This window comes from Centruroides vittatus, unplaced genomic scaffold (assembly GCF_030686945.1).
Source record: "Centruroides vittatus isolate TY-2023 unplaced genomic scaffold, ASM3068694v2 contig_19, whole genome shotgun sequence".
NCBI lineage: Eukaryota > Metazoa > Arthropoda > Arachnida > Scorpiones > Buthidae > Centruroides > Centruroides vittatus.
This window is the reverse complement of record NW_027121169.1, coordinates 339,822-359,914: the sequence shown is the minus strand read 5'-3', so window position 1 is coordinate 359,914 and position 20,093 is coordinate 339,822. Positions and strand designations below refer to the sequence as shown.

The 20,093-nt window shown below is 31.3% G+C and overlaps 2 protein-coding genes across 5 annotated transcripts in view; both read right to left on the bottom strand.

Moving 5' to 3' along the window:
- The window catches only part of Not3 (CCR4-associated factor Not3), a 160,226-nt gene that overhangs the window by 69,721 nt on the left and 70,412 nt on the right, over positions 1–20,093 (bottom strand). For all 4 annotated transcript variants that reach the window (XM_067264488.1, XM_067264491.1, XM_067264489.1 and 1 more), the window contains 3 exons: positions 19,535–19,602; positions 8,201–8,275; positions 8,024–8,113 (listed from right to left, as the gene is read on the bottom strand). In XM_067264488.1, coding sequence (XP_067120589.1) covers positions 8,024–8,113; positions 8,201–8,275; positions 19,535–19,602 — 233 coding nt within the window. The remainder of the gene's footprint in view (positions 1–8,023; positions 8,114–8,200; positions 8,276–19,534; positions 19,603–20,093) is intronic.
- Positions 13,390–16,948, bottom strand: LOC136970109 (uncharacterized). Its single transcript, XM_067264493.1, has 2 exons — positions 16,858–16,948; positions 13,390–16,243 (listed from the first exon to the last, which is right to left on the bottom strand). The coding sequence occupies exon 2, from the start codon at positions 15,571–15,573 to the stop codon at positions 13,564–13,566; it is 2,010 nt and encodes a 669-aa protein (XP_067120594.1). The 5' UTR covers positions 15,574–16,243; positions 16,858–16,948; the 3' UTR covers positions 13,390–13,563.

The window sequence follows — 20,093 nt, the reverse complement described above, 5'->3', positions numbered from 1 at the left end:
TATAATCAAGATGATGAGGAAATTAATTGTCAAAAACACTTGATTAGAACAAATACAGTAGTGCTTCATACTTCAAATTTAATTCATTCCAGGAGGATGTTTAGACTCTGAATTAATTTTTTTCCATTAGAAATAATGAAAAGTGAATTAATCCATTCCCAGACCTAAACAATACCCATTTCAATAAACATAAAACAGCAAATACACATAATTTAAAGTAAAAATAACACAATCCTCATACCGGTACTCCAATATCCAATATCACTTCCTAAGCCTTTTAAATTTCCGGTACTCCATACGACAATTAACAACTAATTAACTAACGTTTTCGATCGCCTCCGCGATCTTCGTCAGGTTTTATCGACGGTTTTGAAATAGAATGCAAAAAGAATTATTTCAAAATTCAAACGATCGAACCTCTCCCGCGTGCAATAATTGCGAATGATCTAACATGCAATTAATCTCCCTGATACCATCATAAAAATGTCTCTGTCCATCCATACAGGAATACTACACTATCCTGAGATGCTACCATTGCGGGTGCATTTCGGATACATACCGCCACGCATATGATAATACGTTGCCATCCTTGAAATTAATACATTTCCCCGATTTTGACGCCTTGTAAATCTCAAGGGTCTCCAAGGCCCTGATGCGGTCCGTGTCGAATGACGTTTTAACGAGGCTGGTTTTATCAAAATCTGCCTTTATCTCGGGGTCGGTGGCGTACATCGACAGAGCGGTGGTGTGTCTTTTTTTGGCAACGTCATATTTGTGTTCCGAGATCCTTCTTTGAACGGACCTCTTGGTAGATCCGATGTATATTAGGTCCCTTTGGGACCTGTGATCCCTTATCGGGACACTATATACCCCTGGTGCTCTTAGAAAATCCGGTTTGTCTTTGGCGTTCCTGAGTAGCGAATAGATCGATTGGGTTCTTGAGTACGCCAACTTGGTGCCCTTCTTCCGCGCTATTTCCTTGTATAGGTCCTGCATACCTCTGTTGTACTGGACCACCGTGCGCCGGTTCGGCCCCGAATTGGAGCTATCCCGTGCCACCGAAGCGCTAAGTGCCGTGTTTGTATTACGGAAGTTACGCGCTAATCTACGGACGAGGCCACGTTTATATCCATGGCTAGCGGCTATGTCTTCTATGTGTCCCAGCTCTGTGAGCGTGTCCTCCCATTTAGAATTATGAGTGTACGCCCTCCTAACTAACGCCCTGAACGCCGCAATCTTATATCGATACGGGTCTTCAGACCCAGCAGGTATGTACATAGGTAGGTAGTCGGGCTTGTAATACACCCGCGTTTCAATACTGTTTACCTTGAGTTGAATGGCGACGTCTAAAAAGTGCACATCGGTGCCCGATAGTTGATCTAGTTTAAGCGTTAGCCCATACGGGTTGTCGTTAACACTGCGCAGAAAATCATGGACGTTCGGCTTGTTCTTCCATATGACCATCACGTCATCCACATACCTACGATATAAAATAATATCGTGTGTAAACCTGTGAATGACATCTCTCTCTAACTGCCGTAAAACCAACTCACACAGGTCGCCCGAAATTGGGCTCCCCATGGGGACCCCCCTTTTCTGTAAATACGTGGCGTTGTCGAACCTAAACAGCGAATTGTAGCACACCAGGTGTGCGAGCTCAAGTACGTGTTTGCGGTGTGCTGGTAGGCTATACTTGGTTAGTAGGACATCCCTAAGGGCGCAAAAGCAAGGTTGGAGTTTGATAGATGGATATAAAGCCTGAAAATCCAATACCGTGACGTGAGTGTTCTCTGTAACCTGTGTACGCTTCAATTCATCGACCAACTCTCTGGAGTTCTTCACTGTTAAGGGATAATCTTGGAGATGTCTGGCTAATATGCGGTGCAACTCGGTGATCACAGGTCCCAAAGGGACCTAATATACATCGGATCTACCAAGAGGTCCGTTCAAAGAAGGATCTCGGAACACAAATATGACGTTGCCAAAAAAAGACACACCACCGCTCTGTCGATGTACGCCACCGACCCCGAGATAAAGGCAGATTTTGATAAAACCAGCCTCGTTAAAACGTCATTCGACACGGACCGCATCAGGGCCTTGGAGACCCTTGAGATTTACAAGGCGTCAAAATCGGGGAAATGTATTAATTTCAAGGATGGCAACGTATTATCATATGCGTGGCGGTATGTATCCGAAATGCACCCGCAATGGTAGCATCTCAGGATAGTGTAGTATTCCTGTATGGATGGACAGAGACATTTTTATGATGGTATCAGGGAGATTAATTGCATGTTAGATCATTCGCAATTATTGCACGCGGGAGAGGTTCGATCGTTTGAATTTTGAAATAATTCTTTTTGCATTCTATTTCAAAACCGTCGATAAAACCTGACGAAGATCGCGGAGGCGATCAAAAACGTTAGTTAATTAGTTGTTAATTGTCGTATGGAGTACCGGAAATTTAAAAGGCTTAGGAAGTGATATTGGATAAAAATAACACAATTAAGTGCCGATAATAAATTAACCCATTATTGCTAATATGAGATTTTGCTCTTTGTTTAGAAACTTATTTTAAACTTTTTACTTCACATTTGATTTAAATAATATCAAGGTAAAATGTCTTTGGATAAAAAGCATACCAAGCATATGCTTTATAGTTTCAGAAAGGATATAACACCATACAAATAAATTAAGAAAAAAAACAAAAAGATTCATAATGCACACAGGGAAAGATGCTTGTGAACTTTGAATATGTTAAATGTGATTTAAGAAAGTTCCATTTGAGAATTTTTAAACTAAAGAATACAGAATGTGCAAGATGCCCAAAAGTGGTAAACAAAGAAAAACTACAGGAAAAAATTGTTAAAAATTAACAAATAACACACAGTTTATATAACCAAACACATTAAAAATAAAGCAGAAAAAGCAGTGAAAACATACAAGCATAATGTGAGAGCAAGAGCAGACTTGAGTGCACAAAAAACTGCATTAACACTTTCAGTGTGTTTTTCACTGCATGTGCACCTTGAACTTTGAAGCATCATTCAAATGCCGAAGCAATTTTTGTTGAATTTAGCATTCGAACAATGAAGTGTTTGAAATATGAGGTACCACTGTATTTAATTTCTTTAAGCAATTTTTACATCAGAAAAATAAATCCAATTACTATGTTGCAATAAGAATATAACTTATGGTATTTTTACAAAATGAGATTAATTAGAATTAATCTATTTTAATATTCATTTATTTATTTATTTTTTAAAAATATACTATTTCCTATTAAGTTGAATGTCATTTAATTTAAAGTACACTGGCAGAAATTGAAAGTGTTACACCCATCCAGTGTTGTTGAAGACATATCAAATTGAGACAAAAGAATCCCCTTTTTATAGGGTATTGAATGATCAAAAATTAAATGAAGTACATACAGTGGTAAGGAAATTATGAAGACATTTGTTATGCAAAATTGCTATAGTATTTAGCCTATAAGTTGTGAACTGTGTTATGGAACAGTCTGTTTTTGGTCTGCAGATTGTTGGTGACCAGCCATATGCCATATCGATGAGTTAGAACCCTCCACACACCCAAATGTCTGGCTTTGAAAGTGGTTGGATAATTGGCATGTCAGAAATGGGAGCATCACATCATGAAATTGCCTGAAGGACTGGCCATAGTGCAGTGTCAGTACAAAGAGTGATCACATGGTAGATGCAGGAAGGGTCCAGTACTCGCAGACTTGGCACAGGTCCAAGTGGAAGAACAATGCCATGTGAAGACTGCCATATTCTGTGAATGGCAGTTGCTAACAGATGGGTGATGGCAGCACAGATCCAAGCAGTAGTTACTGCCAGATTCATCCCATGAACAATTGTAAACCGGTTATTTGATGCTGGGCTGCAATCTTAGAATCCCATGCAATGTGTTCCCTTAACCAGATTTCATCATCAACAACAGCTAACGTAGTGTGCTGCTAGATGTAACTGGACACATAAGTGGTGTACAGTTGTGTTTGGTGATGAATCCTGATTCTGTCTAGGCCAATGTGATAGTTGGCAACATGCCCACCGGCGTGTTGGAGAAAGAGCCCACCCTACTGTGATTTCAGTGCACCACTCAGGTCCAACTTCTGGTGTCATGGTTTGGGGGACAAACAGTTATGACAGTAGGACAGAGTTGGTGGTTGTTGAAAGCACAGTAAATGACCACCCACCCGTATTTGGACAGGGTGATCATTCAGTAGTCACCTTTCATGAACACCATCCAAAATGGTATCTTCAAACAGAATAATGTCCATCCTCATGCTGTTGCCATCACAAGACAGGCCTTGCAAAGTGTCAGAATCATGGATTAGTCCACCCGATTTATCCCCTGTAGAGCATGTCTGGGATACCATGAGTAGACATTACATCTCATAGCCATCCAGCACACACTGTACAACAACTGAATGCACAAGTTGTGCAGACATGGAGAGATTAGGGTTTCTCAAACGGGATTCCTCAGTGATTTTTTAACATGGAAAATATCCTGAGAAATTCTTCTCATTCCAGGAAATCCCACAAATTTCTTAAAAGTTCACTTTTCCTTATTTTATGTTAAGGTTGTAGAAATTTTGTAAATACAAAGTATAATTAACCTATAAACTGTCAGAATACATTTGTATTTATTAATTTTAAACTTGTTTATTAGTTTTTTAAATTTTTGCTTATTATGGCATATCACAGATAATCAATAATCAATATGTAGCTTATTTGTGGCAGGACTCTGAAAATTCTTTACTTGTCAGAACCTGTAATATCTAGAATAATTGTGCTTATGCTGTGTTAATTTTTAACCATGCCCAGTAGCTTCAATAACTGCATAGCTGTAATGCCAGGTTGTGCAAACTGGGCAAGGATACAAATCAGTATGAAGTCTGCAAGTATGAAGTTTTTCTTCATAAATTATTCTTCTCCTAATTATTAAAGCCAAACAAATTGTTGAATTATTGGGCTATAAGCTTGCTGCTACTATTAAAGTAGCCGAGGCAGACAAATCAAGAATACTAGAGAGCAAACCAAGTACTACAATCTTGAAAATAAACTAGAAATCTGCCAGGCTACAGGTGGAAAAAACACATAACATTAAACACAATTCCACTCATATCAATTGAATCGGAAAGAACATTCTTGGTAGCAGGACTTTTCATTATTAAAATAAGAATCAGATTGAGTGATGAAATATTGACCATCTTTGCTTTTTAAAATCTTATTATAAAAATTTACAATAATATTTTGTATTATGTTTTATTTAAATCATGAAAATTATCTTTTAAGTTCATTTTTTTACATTTTCAACTCAATTCAAAGCATTTTTATTGTTGTTGTTGTATGTAGTTTCCAGCAAACTTTAATAAATTTTTCCTATTTGTGAAAATTTCTACATAATTTAAAGATAATTTCTAATATATATCTTACACAGCATTATTAATATAATTTTGGAAGTTGCAAACATATTAAATTACTTTAAAAAATGAAAAATAATTATATCATTTGATTTCAAGATATTTCGTATATTTTAAAAATAATTAATTCTTTCCTGGAATCCCAGGAAACAGTTCACTTTTATCCCAGAATCCCAGGACAAGCAAAAGACTGGGAAATGAGAAACCCTAGGAGAGATATACCCCAACAAGACGTTCAAACACTTATTGATTCAATGCCTACAAGAATCCAAGAATGTATCCATGCTCAAGGAGGGCATACTTCTTACCGAAACATGTACCAAACAGCAATAAAACATTGTGTAATTCATTTCATTTTGTGATAATTTCTTCTGGGAATGCCCCTGTACATATTTACCAAGTTTTGTGAATTTCCCTCAATTCAATCTGGGTGTAACACTCAATTTCTGCAGTGTAATTAAATAAATAAACCTAAAACCAAATTTAATATGTCATTTATAATTATGCATATCCCATGTACAACACGGTTTCACTCTAACATGGTTGGAAAATTGGAGAAATTCTCTGTACAAAATTTCACAACTTTTAAGTGCAAACCAGGGCTGTGAAGTCACGCAAAAATCTACCAACTGCGACTCTGCCTTATCATTTGACTCCAACTCCAACCAGGGGCAGACTTGTTACCAAAATAGACCCGGACAAATGCTCAATTTTGAGGATAGACATGTTTTATTTTTTTAAAAATTGTAAACACTAATAACGAGTAAAATATTCATTAAGTTCGACCGCACTAGAGATATGACACATGACCTCTTCTGTGTCTCCACCCTGTCGACCTGTAATTAAGAACCACAATTTAATAGCATTAATGCCTCTTTATACACAAGCTACAGTGCCAAATTTCATTTCTTAAACTTTACCCATTCTGAGATATTGTTTAATATCTCAGAATAGAGAATAAAGAAATTAAACAAATTAGACGCCAACACACACGTGCGAGAATTTTTCCTCTTTAATTGAATTCTTTTTCAGTTCGGAAGGTCTCCAAATGTGTAGATTTGCAAAAAACTTAGACAATCAAATTTGGCATGATTCCAATACTTTTTCGTTTTATATACATAACAAGTTTGGAAGTAAAAAGGAGTTGGAGTCAGTGGATATTTTGACGACTCCGACTAAAACACCAAAATTCTATGACTCCAACTCCAACTCCACATCCCTGGTTTAAACTCCTTTATTCAATACTTTTTTATTCAAGTAAGCATATGTTTTATCTCAAATTTGCCTACAGATATTAGAATATTAAAATTTTCACTTTGTTTTGTGCCTTTAGACAGGTTTAATGAAAACTGATAGGAAGGACAAGAAAGAAAAAATTTCACTATCGGTTTTCATTAAAGTAGACCTGACAAAAAGCAAAAATAATTTGAAAATTTCAGTATTCTAAAATCCATGAACAAATTTGAAATGACACACTTGCTTACTGAATTCAAAAACATATTGAACAAAGTTTACACTTAAAATTTGTGAAATTGTATATGGAGAATTTCCAAAATCGTGTTAGAGCAAAACTGGAAATCGTGTTATACAAGGGATATCTTCAATTTTCAAACCATGTTAGAGAAAAACTGTGTTGTATGAGGGATACCTGTAAATCAAAATGGATTAAATTTTAGATTCTGTTTTAGTTTCATACTATTTTGGAAAAACAGATTTATGATTTAAGAAATGAAACACAAAAACATAACAGTAGTTGTATGACAGTTTCAGATAAAATTTATTTAAAGACAATGTAATAAATAATCTTGTATATTTTTAAGTTTATAAAGTTCATAATCATTAAAAATTAGTATTATTATTTTCAATAAAAAGCACAATCTTATTTAAAAAATTAAAAATATGATTCTAAAAATAACTATAAATATTAAATAATATGAATTAATGAATCAAATCTTGTAAATCCGTAATAAATATCAACTGAATAACATATACAATTTAAATAATTATTTATTAAATACTTTCACAATTCCATCAGTAACTGTATTTTTGTTTTCATTCCAATGTCAAATGAAAAACAGATATTAAAAAAATATCTTTTATGCAGTGTATTGATTGATAAAGTGACAATTGATTATTACATTAAACACAGACTTAAAATAAAAAATAACAAAGTTATTTTTTAAGTGTGTGTTTAATGACTGACATGACAGCAATTTAATAACATGTTAAACACACTCAATATTTTTACAATCTCCTAAAACAGGTAAATAAATCAATCTGCCAAAAAGAGTGTGAATGATTTTCATTTTCCAATAACAGATAAACAATGAATGTATAGTTTTTGCAAACTTTTTATGATAAATCTGATGGCAATCTAAAACACAACAAAAAAAATTTTATATAATATACAAGTTTCTGTTTATATTTTAAGTTCAACTGAAAAAAAATTAAATTGTTTATTTAATAATTTTGACATTTTTATTCTTGACAATTCCAAACTGTAAAGTATAAATTAAATGAGAGAATTGTAAATATTTCGATATTACAAATATAAAATAAAAATGAAAAGAAAAGAAAACTAACTGTCTCTATCAGTTTCCTGTTTTCCACTAGCATTCTTTTATCTTTAATGTCACTTGATGCTACCCACGTTTTAATTTGATCTCGTAACCTCTGAAAAATAAAATTTTAATTAATATTCTACTTCCTTTAGCTATAATTATTAAATAAAATATCATAAAATAATAATTTATTCATTACTTGTAGCTTTTTAATTTCTTTTTTGAGATCAGCTTCATATTTCTCCTTCTGATTACTATTTGTTGCATTGTGAACCTAGAAATATATTTTAAATAAATATTTTGATTAATAATTTCATATTATTTTGAACCATTTTATGAATTCATTAACAATTTTCTCAAGTCATATTTTATAGAAGTAGAAAATACCAAAACAAAAAATATAAATTTATTTATCAGCAAGTATTAAATAATAATATATGTAGTCACAAATCACACCTAAACACAAATTTTCCAGCAAATAAACATAAAAACTTACAGATCGAATGTAAGTTTTTATGTTTATTTGCTGGAAAATTTGTGTTTAGTTGTGATTTGCAACTCTATATGTATTGTTCCAGTTTTTGATGAAGTTACATTTAATAATATATGCTTCAGATTAGAGTCCATGCTATTTTTCAAAGAAAGCAGATACTGTGCTATCTAAACCATCATACAAAATAATCTATATATTAAAACTTTACATAGAGGTTTAGACTGTAATTAAATCAAGTTCTTAATGAGATTTAAAAAATTCCTATTCTAATTCGAAATATTCTTTTCTTATTCATGTTCCATATTTATCACAGCTTTTTGTTATTTTAAAATATACAGTCTAACTCGTTTATAACGTCATCCATGGGACCAGCAATTTTTTGACATTATAACCGAGTTTCGTTATCTACAAAGTCTATTATTATCATAATAAATTTATTATTATATGTATAAAAATGCAAACTACATGTTTAAATCAACTTTATTTACATTATTATGTCGAAGTTTACATCGATGTAATTAAAAATTTCCTTTTATAAGAAATTTCTATTTGTCACAAGTTTCAATAATGGCGAAACTTCCGGTTTTGAGAATATCATCAAATCAAAAGGCAACAAAAAGTTAAACTAATGTATGCCAATTAAAAATAATTCAATTATTTCTTTATGAACTATTTAATGTAATGTTATATTAAAAATAATAGAATATTTAACAATTTAGCATAAAGTAATTTAAAAATGAGTACATAATAACCGATTGTCACGTCGTTAAAAGTGTAGCAAACCTCACCCCACCAAAGTCAGGTGGGGAGAGTACCACCCATAGTCATTCTAGAAAGTGGACTCTGACCCTAGGTCTAAACATATAGTATTTTCTTTGTGAAATAAAATTTGTAAATTTGGGAGTGCTTCAAATATGACATTAAAACAGGGTTTTACGTCGTTACAAGTGGGATTTTTAACATTATCTAGTATAGTAAAGTCGTGGGACCGATAAAAATTTGACGTTACATCTGATGACATTATAACCAAGTTAGACTGTATTTTGTATATCAGTTTAAAAAAAATACAACATAAACAATAAAGAAACAGCTTATAACATGGGATTCAAATTTAAAAAGACTTTTAGCCCTTTATAAGAAACTGAAAACTGATAAATAGAATAATTAACACTTCACTAACCACATTTTGAAGCCATTATGCTTGTAAATGCACTGCTACTTAACGCTGAATATCTACTATCACATGTGTTACAGTTGCGAGAGGTTCTCTTTCTCATCACAAAAACAATTACAGTAGACTCCCGTATAACATGGGGATATGTTCTGCGTTGTAGAAAATCGTGTTATACGGGACAGATCAATTTATGCAAATTCAGGAGTCTGTAAATTGTAACAGTTGTTGCAATATGAGATGTGATTCAGTTTGAAATATTATTTCATTGCAAACAGACTGTTAGTGTTATACATAACTTATTTGTTTCAAATAAAGTTTCTTTTAATAAAGGTAAGTCAAACCAGAATACAGGTAACTTAATTATAAAAAAAAGTATGGTATGCATTGTAATAATATTTTTATAACAAAAATATATATTTTAGCCATGCCGCCTACTGAAATAAATAAAATACCTGAGAAGTTGAGAAAAAAACGTATAGCTCTGGATGACAAAATTAGAATTTTGGATAAATTAACATCTGGTGCAGAAGTAACAACCATTGCTAAAAAACTGAATTTATGAGAGTCAACAGTTCGAACAATAAGACAAAATGAAAGCAAAATATGAGCCATATTGTCTAGTACATCTTTATTAGATTTGAAGAAATTTGCTCGAATAAAAAACATGTTAGTGCCTAAGATGGAAAAGTGTTTAATGATATGAATTAATGACTGTTACTCAAGAAATATACCTTTAAATATTGTTGCCATAAAACAAAAGGCACTCAAGGTTTAACAACGTTTAAAAGATTCTGAGAGCGTTTCATCTAATGAATTGCATAAACCTGAATTTAAAGCCAGCACAGGATGATTTGACAAATTCAAGAAGAGATTTTCTTTGCTTAATATGAGAATTGTTGGTGAAAGTGCATCAGCAGATACAGAAGCAGCTCACAATTTTGGAAAAAATTTCAGAAAATCTTTTCCAAAATTGTAAAGGAGGGCAATTATATAGCGGATCAAATCTATAACGTTGATGAATTTGCACTGTATTGGAAAAAAATGCCTGGCAGGACATATATTGCAAAAAATGAAACTTCTGCTTCTGGTTTCAAGGTGTCAAAAGACAGAATAGCTTTGGTTTTGTGTTCTAATGCAGCTGGAGAATATGTAACTAAGCCGATGTTAATTAATCGTACATTAAATTCACGTGTAATGAAAACGTAGAAAAATCAACGCTTCCTGTTCACTGGCAAGCCAATAAAAAAAGCATGGATTACATGCAAATTGTTTGAAATTGGTTTTTTAACTGTTTTGTACCGGAAATCGAAGATTATTTACAACGAAAAAATATTAGTTTTAAAGTTTTGTTACTGATGAATAATGTGCCAGGTCATCTTATAAATTAAAACCATCTTAATGTTAAGCGGTTTGCTTGTCACCCAACACATCGATTCTTCAACCATTGGACCAAGGGATAATACAAACATTTAAAACTTTTTATTTACGTCGCACATTTGAAATGATTTTTAAAAAATTAATTGTAATTTGAACGCAACAGTTATGCAAATTTGGAAAGAATTTTCAATACTAAATTACACAGAAATAATAAACATGTCTCTTAAATCTTCAACCCTCAACGCCTGTTTGAAAAAGTTATGGCCAAATGTCATTATTACAGCAAATTCTCCAACTCCATCAGAAACAGATGTAAATAGTGTAATTACTGCTGGACAAAATATTGGTGGAGAGAGTTTTGTTAATATGTATGAGACAGATATCACCAAATTAATTAATTACAATAAAGATATTGATGAAATCGAATTAATAGAATTAGCAAATTGTTCTCATTCTAGTAATGAGGAGGAAAACTCAGTCCAGACTTTTAATGCAACAAAGCAACCTTTGAGTTTAGAAGATATAAATAAAGGGTTACAAACAGCCAAAACATTTGAAACACATTTTATGAAAATTGATCCGTCAATAGAGCGATTTATGGAATTTAAAAGAAAATTGAATGATTGTCCATTCCCCATATTTTCAATCTAAAAATGATCTGGAGAACAAACTGTTTTTAAATAATGATAACAATCAAGAAGAAATTATGGACTATTCAAGTGATAAATCTGCACTGTACAACCAATATTAACAAAACGGCATCGTTGGAACTTATTTGTTGATATTTCTGATAGTGAATAAATGTTAAATAGTAAAGTGCATAATTTTATTTTAAGTTGAATAAAATTATTTTCCTCATATCTTTAAATGAGTATGTATTATTATTTTTTTATAAACTGCTACTTCTTTAAACTGTCGGCTTCACTGTTCATATATAAACAACAGGTAAATGTATACATTTGCTTTTCTAAACAAAAATCAGAAACTATGTGAAAATGTTAAATTTATCTTATGCGTTATACGGGACTGTTTATTGCGCTGTATGAGTACTAGTTGCAATTTTTTTGTCACGTTACACGAATTCATGTTTTATAGGAATCCATTGTACTTTCAGTTTAATGGTAAAATATATAAACAGACCCAGAGAGTGCCAACATCCCCCTCTCACCCATTTTGGCAGGGCTCATCACGAGGAATATAGAGTTTCATATTTTCAATGCCCCTTTGACTATCCACTATCCAACCATGTATTTACAATATGTAGATGACATATTGTTTGCATGGGATGGCTCCACAGATGAATTAGATGACTTTATTCAAATGTTAGCTTTTTCTATATATTCTTTGATCAACTTTACAGTGTAGGAAGAACAAAATACAAGAATCTCCTTCTTAGATCTAGAAGTACAGTACATATATCGCCTGATCTACTAATTTCAGTACACCATAGAAACAACAGGGTGCCACATATTATCCCTATAAACTGCTTTCCAACCCTCACACTTCGTAAATTCTGCTATTACATCTCTCATTTGGAGGGCACTCCTTCTCCCATCTACCCAGACATTAATAGACAAGGAATTACAACTTATTAATAGGGTTATTCTCATTCCAGGTTTCGTTTTCTCCATAACCATGTCAAAAACATATTGTTTCCACAGTCTTTCAACTGTAACAAATAAGAACTAAAGATAGTACCATTTTTGAGCCCTATATTGCCAAAAATAGTACATTTTTTTAGAAAGCATGGCTTTACTTTAACTATAGCCCCACAACCAACACTAAGAAGAGTGTTATGCAATGATAGAGATACTCTTATGTTAAACGAAAAATCGAAGTCTACAAAATTCTGTTAAAACATGCACTGTCAGAGGAGGAAACTATCTACATAGGGGCTACTACCAAAATGCTACGGTCCAGCATCCTGGAACATCAAGAGGATATTAGAAACAATAGACCAGCAATAGAGTTAGCTAAAAAGTACTTGACCGGGATTATCTACCACTTTGGGCACAAACTAAATTATTTAAGCGGTGCAACGATCGAAGACAATTATTCATATGGGAGAACCTCTATATATTTGCTGTAACACCATGCAATCAATGCCACCTAGATAATCAGGCCTGTGCTCTCGAAAGTAGGGCTTACAAGAGTAGTCATAACAACTCGATGCCAGCAGGGAAGCACGGAGTTCAACTTACTTGTTAGATGATTTCCTTCTGATTATTATTTAGTGTTATAACGTTGTGTAATAACAAAAAGTACAGTTTAATTTTTCTTTGAGATTTTAAGTTTTAAAAGTATTATTAAATAATAACTGTATTAAATATATGAACTGTAGACATGAAAATTATAAGTTTTTATTTGCACTTCTCATTTTATTATCTACCAAGATAGAATTTTATACAGAAAACTCAATTTACAATTTTTAACATTTTACATTACATTACATTTTACATTACTGTCACCAGCATACAGCCACAGCATAACTTGATAGAATAATTTTATTTCACTAACTTTACTTGGATTTAGTAAAAATCTTTTTCTTCCTAGGTACTGCATCTTTGGTAATAGTCTGATTTTTCTTTCTACAGTAATTATTTAGAAAAATGTTTGTTGAAATCCATACTATTTTCTTACAAATATCTTCAGGAAAATGAAAATTTTCACAACAGGATCCTTCCCAAAGCAATTCACTGGAGACAATTGAATTTAAAGTGAGGCATGTAACTAACTTTCTTTGGTTTTGCACTTTGAGAAAATCTGATTCAAATTTTTCACAAATTTTTTTCATAATTAAATATGTAACAACAACAACTCTGATGACATGAGACTGAGGAAAAAGGAGTTTACCTCGACTAATATTTGTTATTAAGGAATACAATTCTTCATCTTCTAAAACCTCACTTAACACCAACATATCTTTACAAAATTCACATTTTATCTTTTTCAGTAGGGAATAGCAACAGTACCCTGCAATGTATGTCAAAATAGGCAAATCTTCATTGTAATTTTCAATTTCTACCAAAGTTACATAAATTTCATTAAATAAGGGAGGTACCAGTATGTCCTTGATAATTGGTGGAGGCTCGGAGAAGATATCTTTTATTTCATTGAAGTTTATTTCACCAAAAACATCTGACTTTAAGTTTAATCTGATTACAGATTGTAAACGAAGTTTCTTCTCAACTTCATACACTTGTCTAATACTAATATTATATTGGCCACCACTTAATTGTCTGTACTGTCCAAACCGATCTTCTAGGAGGTCAGTTTGAAATTTGCCAGGTAAAAAGTACGAACAATTCATCTCACTTAAACAATATTTAGACAAATGTATAAGTGCTTCTGTAGTTTGTGTTAGAGCCAAATGGGTTTCTTTCGTCAATGAGCCTTTTGGATAACTTATATTCATTTTCTTCCATTTTTCTAGCCATTGTAACATATCTTTAAGATATACAATTTTGATGTCGGCTGCATAATCTGTTATAGGACACATGAAATCATCATTTAACCTGTTTCCTTTGCCAGGTGTTTTAACGTTAACAATTTTCCACCATTTTACAAAGATGTTGATATAAACAGCTGTTTCTCTATAGTGGGAAAGCAAATGATTAGGGCCTAGAGTTAGAAGAGACTCTGAAGTGAGATCATTGAAAATTTGCAATACCAGTTTCACATTTTGTTTTTCAAAAGCATTGGGATGCAAAGCCTTTAACGAAAGACCATGGCAATACTTTGCCAATTTATCATGTTCGAGATCATACATTTTTAATAAAGTATCAAAACAAGCATAATGAACGACATTATCATCTCCCTCAAATGTTGGATAAATCATGGAGGTCTGCTCTCTTTGCTTCAACCAGTTATGCCATATACATTTCATTATATGCACTGGATCAATAACATAAAATAAAGTTCTAGTCATATCTTTAGGGTGTTTATACATACAAGTAACATCTGGAGGATCAGCAAATAAAGACATGGCTTTTCTATTGATAGCATTATTATCTGAAATCACAGAAACAACTTTAAATCCTATTTCTTCCAGTCCTAGAATAATTTTTCTGATCCACTGATGCAAACAATTACCCGTCACTTTATTGACTCCTAAAATGTGAGCAACATCTTTGAAATTACTTAATATACTAGCTATCATGAACACTTGAGCTGCATTTGCAGTAACCAATGTATCATTATTAGACATGCCAACCAAATTTCCATTTTTGTAATCAAAATACTCTTTCAAGTGTATTTCATCTATCAATAGATTAATATAATACTCATGAGGTTGTAAAAATGTATATTTTCTGTTCACATATGATAAAAAGTTGTCTTCACATTGCTCTTTTTGGGGCCCCAAATGTAAATTAGAACAAACTTTTCTGATTGTACATGGATGAGGACTGATAAAAAATCTAGCCTGTCTGATAAATTTGTAAGCACATGGTGAAATAGAATGCAGCAAACATGAGAATATCATAAATGAAGGACTGTATACAATTTTTTTAGAAATTATTAATGACATTTGTTCAATGATAAAGTTGACATTCTTCCTTTTCTCAAATTCAGATAGATCTAAAGACTTTAGAACATTTACTACAAAATTTAAAATCACTTCAACATTCTCTGGGTTATTAATTTCTGTGACTGTCTTTTCAATTAATTCCAATAAATCAACAAGTTCAGTTACATTTGATATCTTGGTTAAAAATTTACTGTCCTTGCCCAAATCTCTTATACGATGGCTATATAAAAACACCAATAAATCAAGATGTTCATTGACAACAACAGACTATGTTATTACTGGAGCAGATTTTTGGTCAATATTCAAGAACATTATTGAATTGAGACTGGTAATAACATTCCAGAAATTGGAAAGATTCAACATTGATAATTTCTGTTGTAAATCACTTAATGATGATAACTTTCTTGCTTCCATGTAATTTTCTCTTTCATTCAAACTGTCTTGTAAAGCTTCTCTGAAGGTTTTCTTCTTCCAACTTTTGTCTCTTTACTTGAGGACTCTCTCTGTAAGTTGTTGATTTGCTCAAGTATTTTGGGCAGTTTGGAAAAATAGATGGAACTGCTGTTGGTAGTAAAGATGGTCGTACCAAGGTACGAGGACATCCTTTATTTCTTGAACTATCTGTTGATGTCCTTACAATTTCAGATGAATGAAAATGTTGCTCACACACCTGTATTAAAATAAACAAAAAATAGTTAAAACAATATTTTAATTGTGTATTGGCTTTAATAATTACTAATGCATTATATTATACTAATAAAAAAATAAGTGAGAATAGATGTTGAAAGTGTAGAAAACATTGATATTGGCTTCTCATATTCTTAGTGCCTCATAACTTCTCTAGCAGTATTCAAGATAAATTCAAGACGCACACATTAAAAAAATCTTGAAAATAATTGTTAGTTAAAAATGTATATACAGTATATGTTTTCCTGCTTGAAAATTTGAAGGAATAAATCATATAAAATAACTTTGGTTGATTATAAGATGAAGTAGACTATATATATATATAATAATAAATTTGTTTAGAGCAGATTAACAACCCTGTTTATGATAGAGATTAAAGTATAAATAAGTGGAGTTTTCACTTCACTTTCAACTTTATAAAAAACACTATATATGTCATGAAAACTAACATCGTCATTGATAATATATTTCTATTAATTAAATATTCAAAAATTACTCTTCAAAGCCTTTCCATAACGTATGATTATTAGCAGTGGTTGATTTTATGTTATTTGAGTCACTATCAATTCAGTTTATGTTTAACATTAATTCACTTACCTTTGTTGTTTTGCTGACAATTAAGTTGTCTCTAGGAATGGCTCGTTTCCATTTTTCTGCTAATTCAGCTTCCTTTGGAAATGAAAATACTTGTACTTTCGGTCTGGTCGGATAGTTGCCTTTACAACCAGTTACACAGCACCTGTACGGCATTTTTCACGACCTTATCACGTTTACAAATCCCTAATATTTATAAAATGCTTCCATAACACAGTCAACAAACAACAAACCCAAATATTCTAAGAAAATTAGTCAATATTTCAATTTAATTATGATTGTAAGCACGACCGCCTAACTTAACAGCATATGACTACTCCTGTAATGGCAGACAACAGTTATCCCATGAGCATCAGGCCTGATTATCTAGGTGGCGTTGATGCAATACACCAACCTTAGAAATCCCACAACTGTGGATAATATTATTCAAACAATTTAAATTATGATTTTGCTTTCTCATTTGTAGCACAATCAAATACAACTCTCTTTATTGCTTTTTAGGTATTTTTGGGGATATTACATCATTTGCAGCACATTTCTATAAATTTCTAATATCTTTCAATTTTAAAATCAATTTTTCTGAATTCCATCCATGTGCATTAGATAATTTCAAAAGTCCATTCAAAAGCTGAACATTCGAAAATAACTGTATTCGATTTTTCACCTGAAGATGGTACCAGATTCTCAGAGTTATGAAAAATGTCAGAATTTGTTGTCAAACAGTTTACAATATTTAAAAAATTTAAGAGTAACCAAACAATACATATAAACTCCAGGATCTTATAGAATCACCAGCAAAAAAGTGACTTTTTTTGAAAACTGCCAAACCACTCACTCATAACTTCTTCACTCCATGAAAAAACCTTTATAATCCAGTGATAGGTGTTTCTACAACAGCTAACAACTGGATTATAAAGGTTTTTTCGTGGAGTGAAGAATTATAATTCATCCAGTATACATTAAGAAGTATATTTTGAATCTATACACAAAATAAAGAAAATATGTCTTGTGAAATAAAACATAAGTTGCCAAAAAAGTTTTTGAAATGACTGTGCATCTATATATTGATCAGCAAGAAAAGTTAGTCACACTTATTTTGTACATGCAAATTTTGCTCTGAATATCAAAACATACTTGAATAAATGGATTCAATCTAAATTGAAGCCGTTTACTGACAAAAACTACCCAAATGGCCATTATAGCATCTGGCCTATTGATGCACAACATTACCATCACAAAACTTGAATATTTAGATATTAATTCTGTAAAGAAAGAAGAAAATACACCCATGTTCCTCAGTTATCACCTAAAGAAAGGTTTTTGGCACATCTGAAACAAAAAATTTATCAAAATGGACAGAAAGCAAAGTTAATCTCCATGATCAAAACTCAGTGAGTTTGACAGAATTTTATTTTAATCATTAATTTTTTGTAAACTTTTCACTAATAAAAGAAGTGTAAAATCTCTGCTGTTACTACTTAGAGACTTCTTGTAATTAAATAAATTTGAATTAAGTTTCTATCTCTATTATGTTTAGAGCTATGCTTACTTTTTCTCATATACAGATTGTTGGTGTGACCCCCTTATTTCTAATTTATGCAAGTTATAGAATAAATCAGATGATAATGCTGGATTCATTATCAAGCTATAACTTGGATAATTAAATATACAAAATTTACATAATTTGGACTAAAAAATAATCAATTAAGTTGCCATCTTGTGTTAACTTTAACCCAGGATGGCAACTTAATTGTCCATTATGTAACTTTTGTATATTTAATTTGCCAAGTTATGACTTGATAATAAATCTGGCTTTACCTTAATTCAGGCTTGTTTTATATATAGTTACCTAAATAAATTAAATTCATTCTGTATCATCCAATATGTAACAAAATAATGATAAATAATTGGAGAGAATACTTCACCTAACAATCCTCAATCATTATCAAATTAAATAATAAATTTCAATAGTTATTGAGAAAACTGTACTAATAATTTAATTATTAAAAGAAATAATTATGATTTATTACTTCAATAGTAAAAATCATAGTGATTTACTTTCACTATAAAAATTTATTTATAATCAAAGATATTTACTTTTAGGTATATCAAAAATAAATAAATAAATGAAACCCCTTACTAGATATCATGAATTATAAATCTTGTATTTTGATTGTTAGATTACAAAATAAAATTTAAATCAAATACTTTTTATATCAAATTTAACATCAACTTCTTCAACAATAGAGTATTGTGGAACATCATTTAAAATTAAAACATAACAGTATCTGATGTTTGTAAGATTTTCAACACTGTAATTATGTATTAGATAATTCTCCATTCAGTTTATTCAATCATTTAGCTAACAGATTAATTTTTACACATTAAGGTTAATGCAGTGTTAAATAATATAAATTTAATAGAATAAGTAAAAAATAATCAGTGAAATATTTCAGCGTTTTCTAATAAGAAAACAACACAGATTAAATTCATTTATTTAATATTATATGCAATAATAGAAATTATATATATTTTCATTTGATATGTTATAGATATGCATATCTATAACATATCAAATGAAAATATATATAATTTAGAGCTGAACTAACATTAGACTTTTTAATATTTAAAAAATCATTTTGTGATGATTACATATTTAATGAAATTTCAATCTCATTACCTTCTGCCAAATGTCTTCAAACGTCTCCACACCTTCACTAACTTTTTTTAAACACCTTTCAATCTCACCTGCAAAAATATTCTTAAGTTAAATCATATTTCAAACAGTAGATAATATCTTAAATTGATATCTATAATAATTAAGTTCTTTCCTAGTTAGATAAAATAATTTCAAGGAAAATATATTATTACTAATGTAAGTTTTATGTACCTAAAAACTATGATTCTATATTTCATAGAATCATAAAAGAAATTTATTACACTTAGGATCCAATATAGCATAGATCTTGATGTACAAAACATAAGCCCATGTTATATGTGAGTCTGCATTTTATCAAATTAACATTAACATATTTTGACAGACAGACAGAGGCATACCAACAAGTAATCACACAACATATAAGTCAGTCATCATGAAACACAAGTCAGAAAAATACATTATTATTCATTATTAAAATACATTATTATAATTAAATACATTACAGAAAAATACAACAGCTATATATCCTGTTATACATTTCATTTTAATGCATGTATGATGCCTTACAAGAAGTGAATAA

Coding starts and splice junctions, on each gene's coding strand:
- LOC136970109 (XM_067264493.1), bottom strand. CDS start 15,573: ATGTCATTAATAATTTCTAAAAAAATTGTATACAGTCCTTCATTTATG.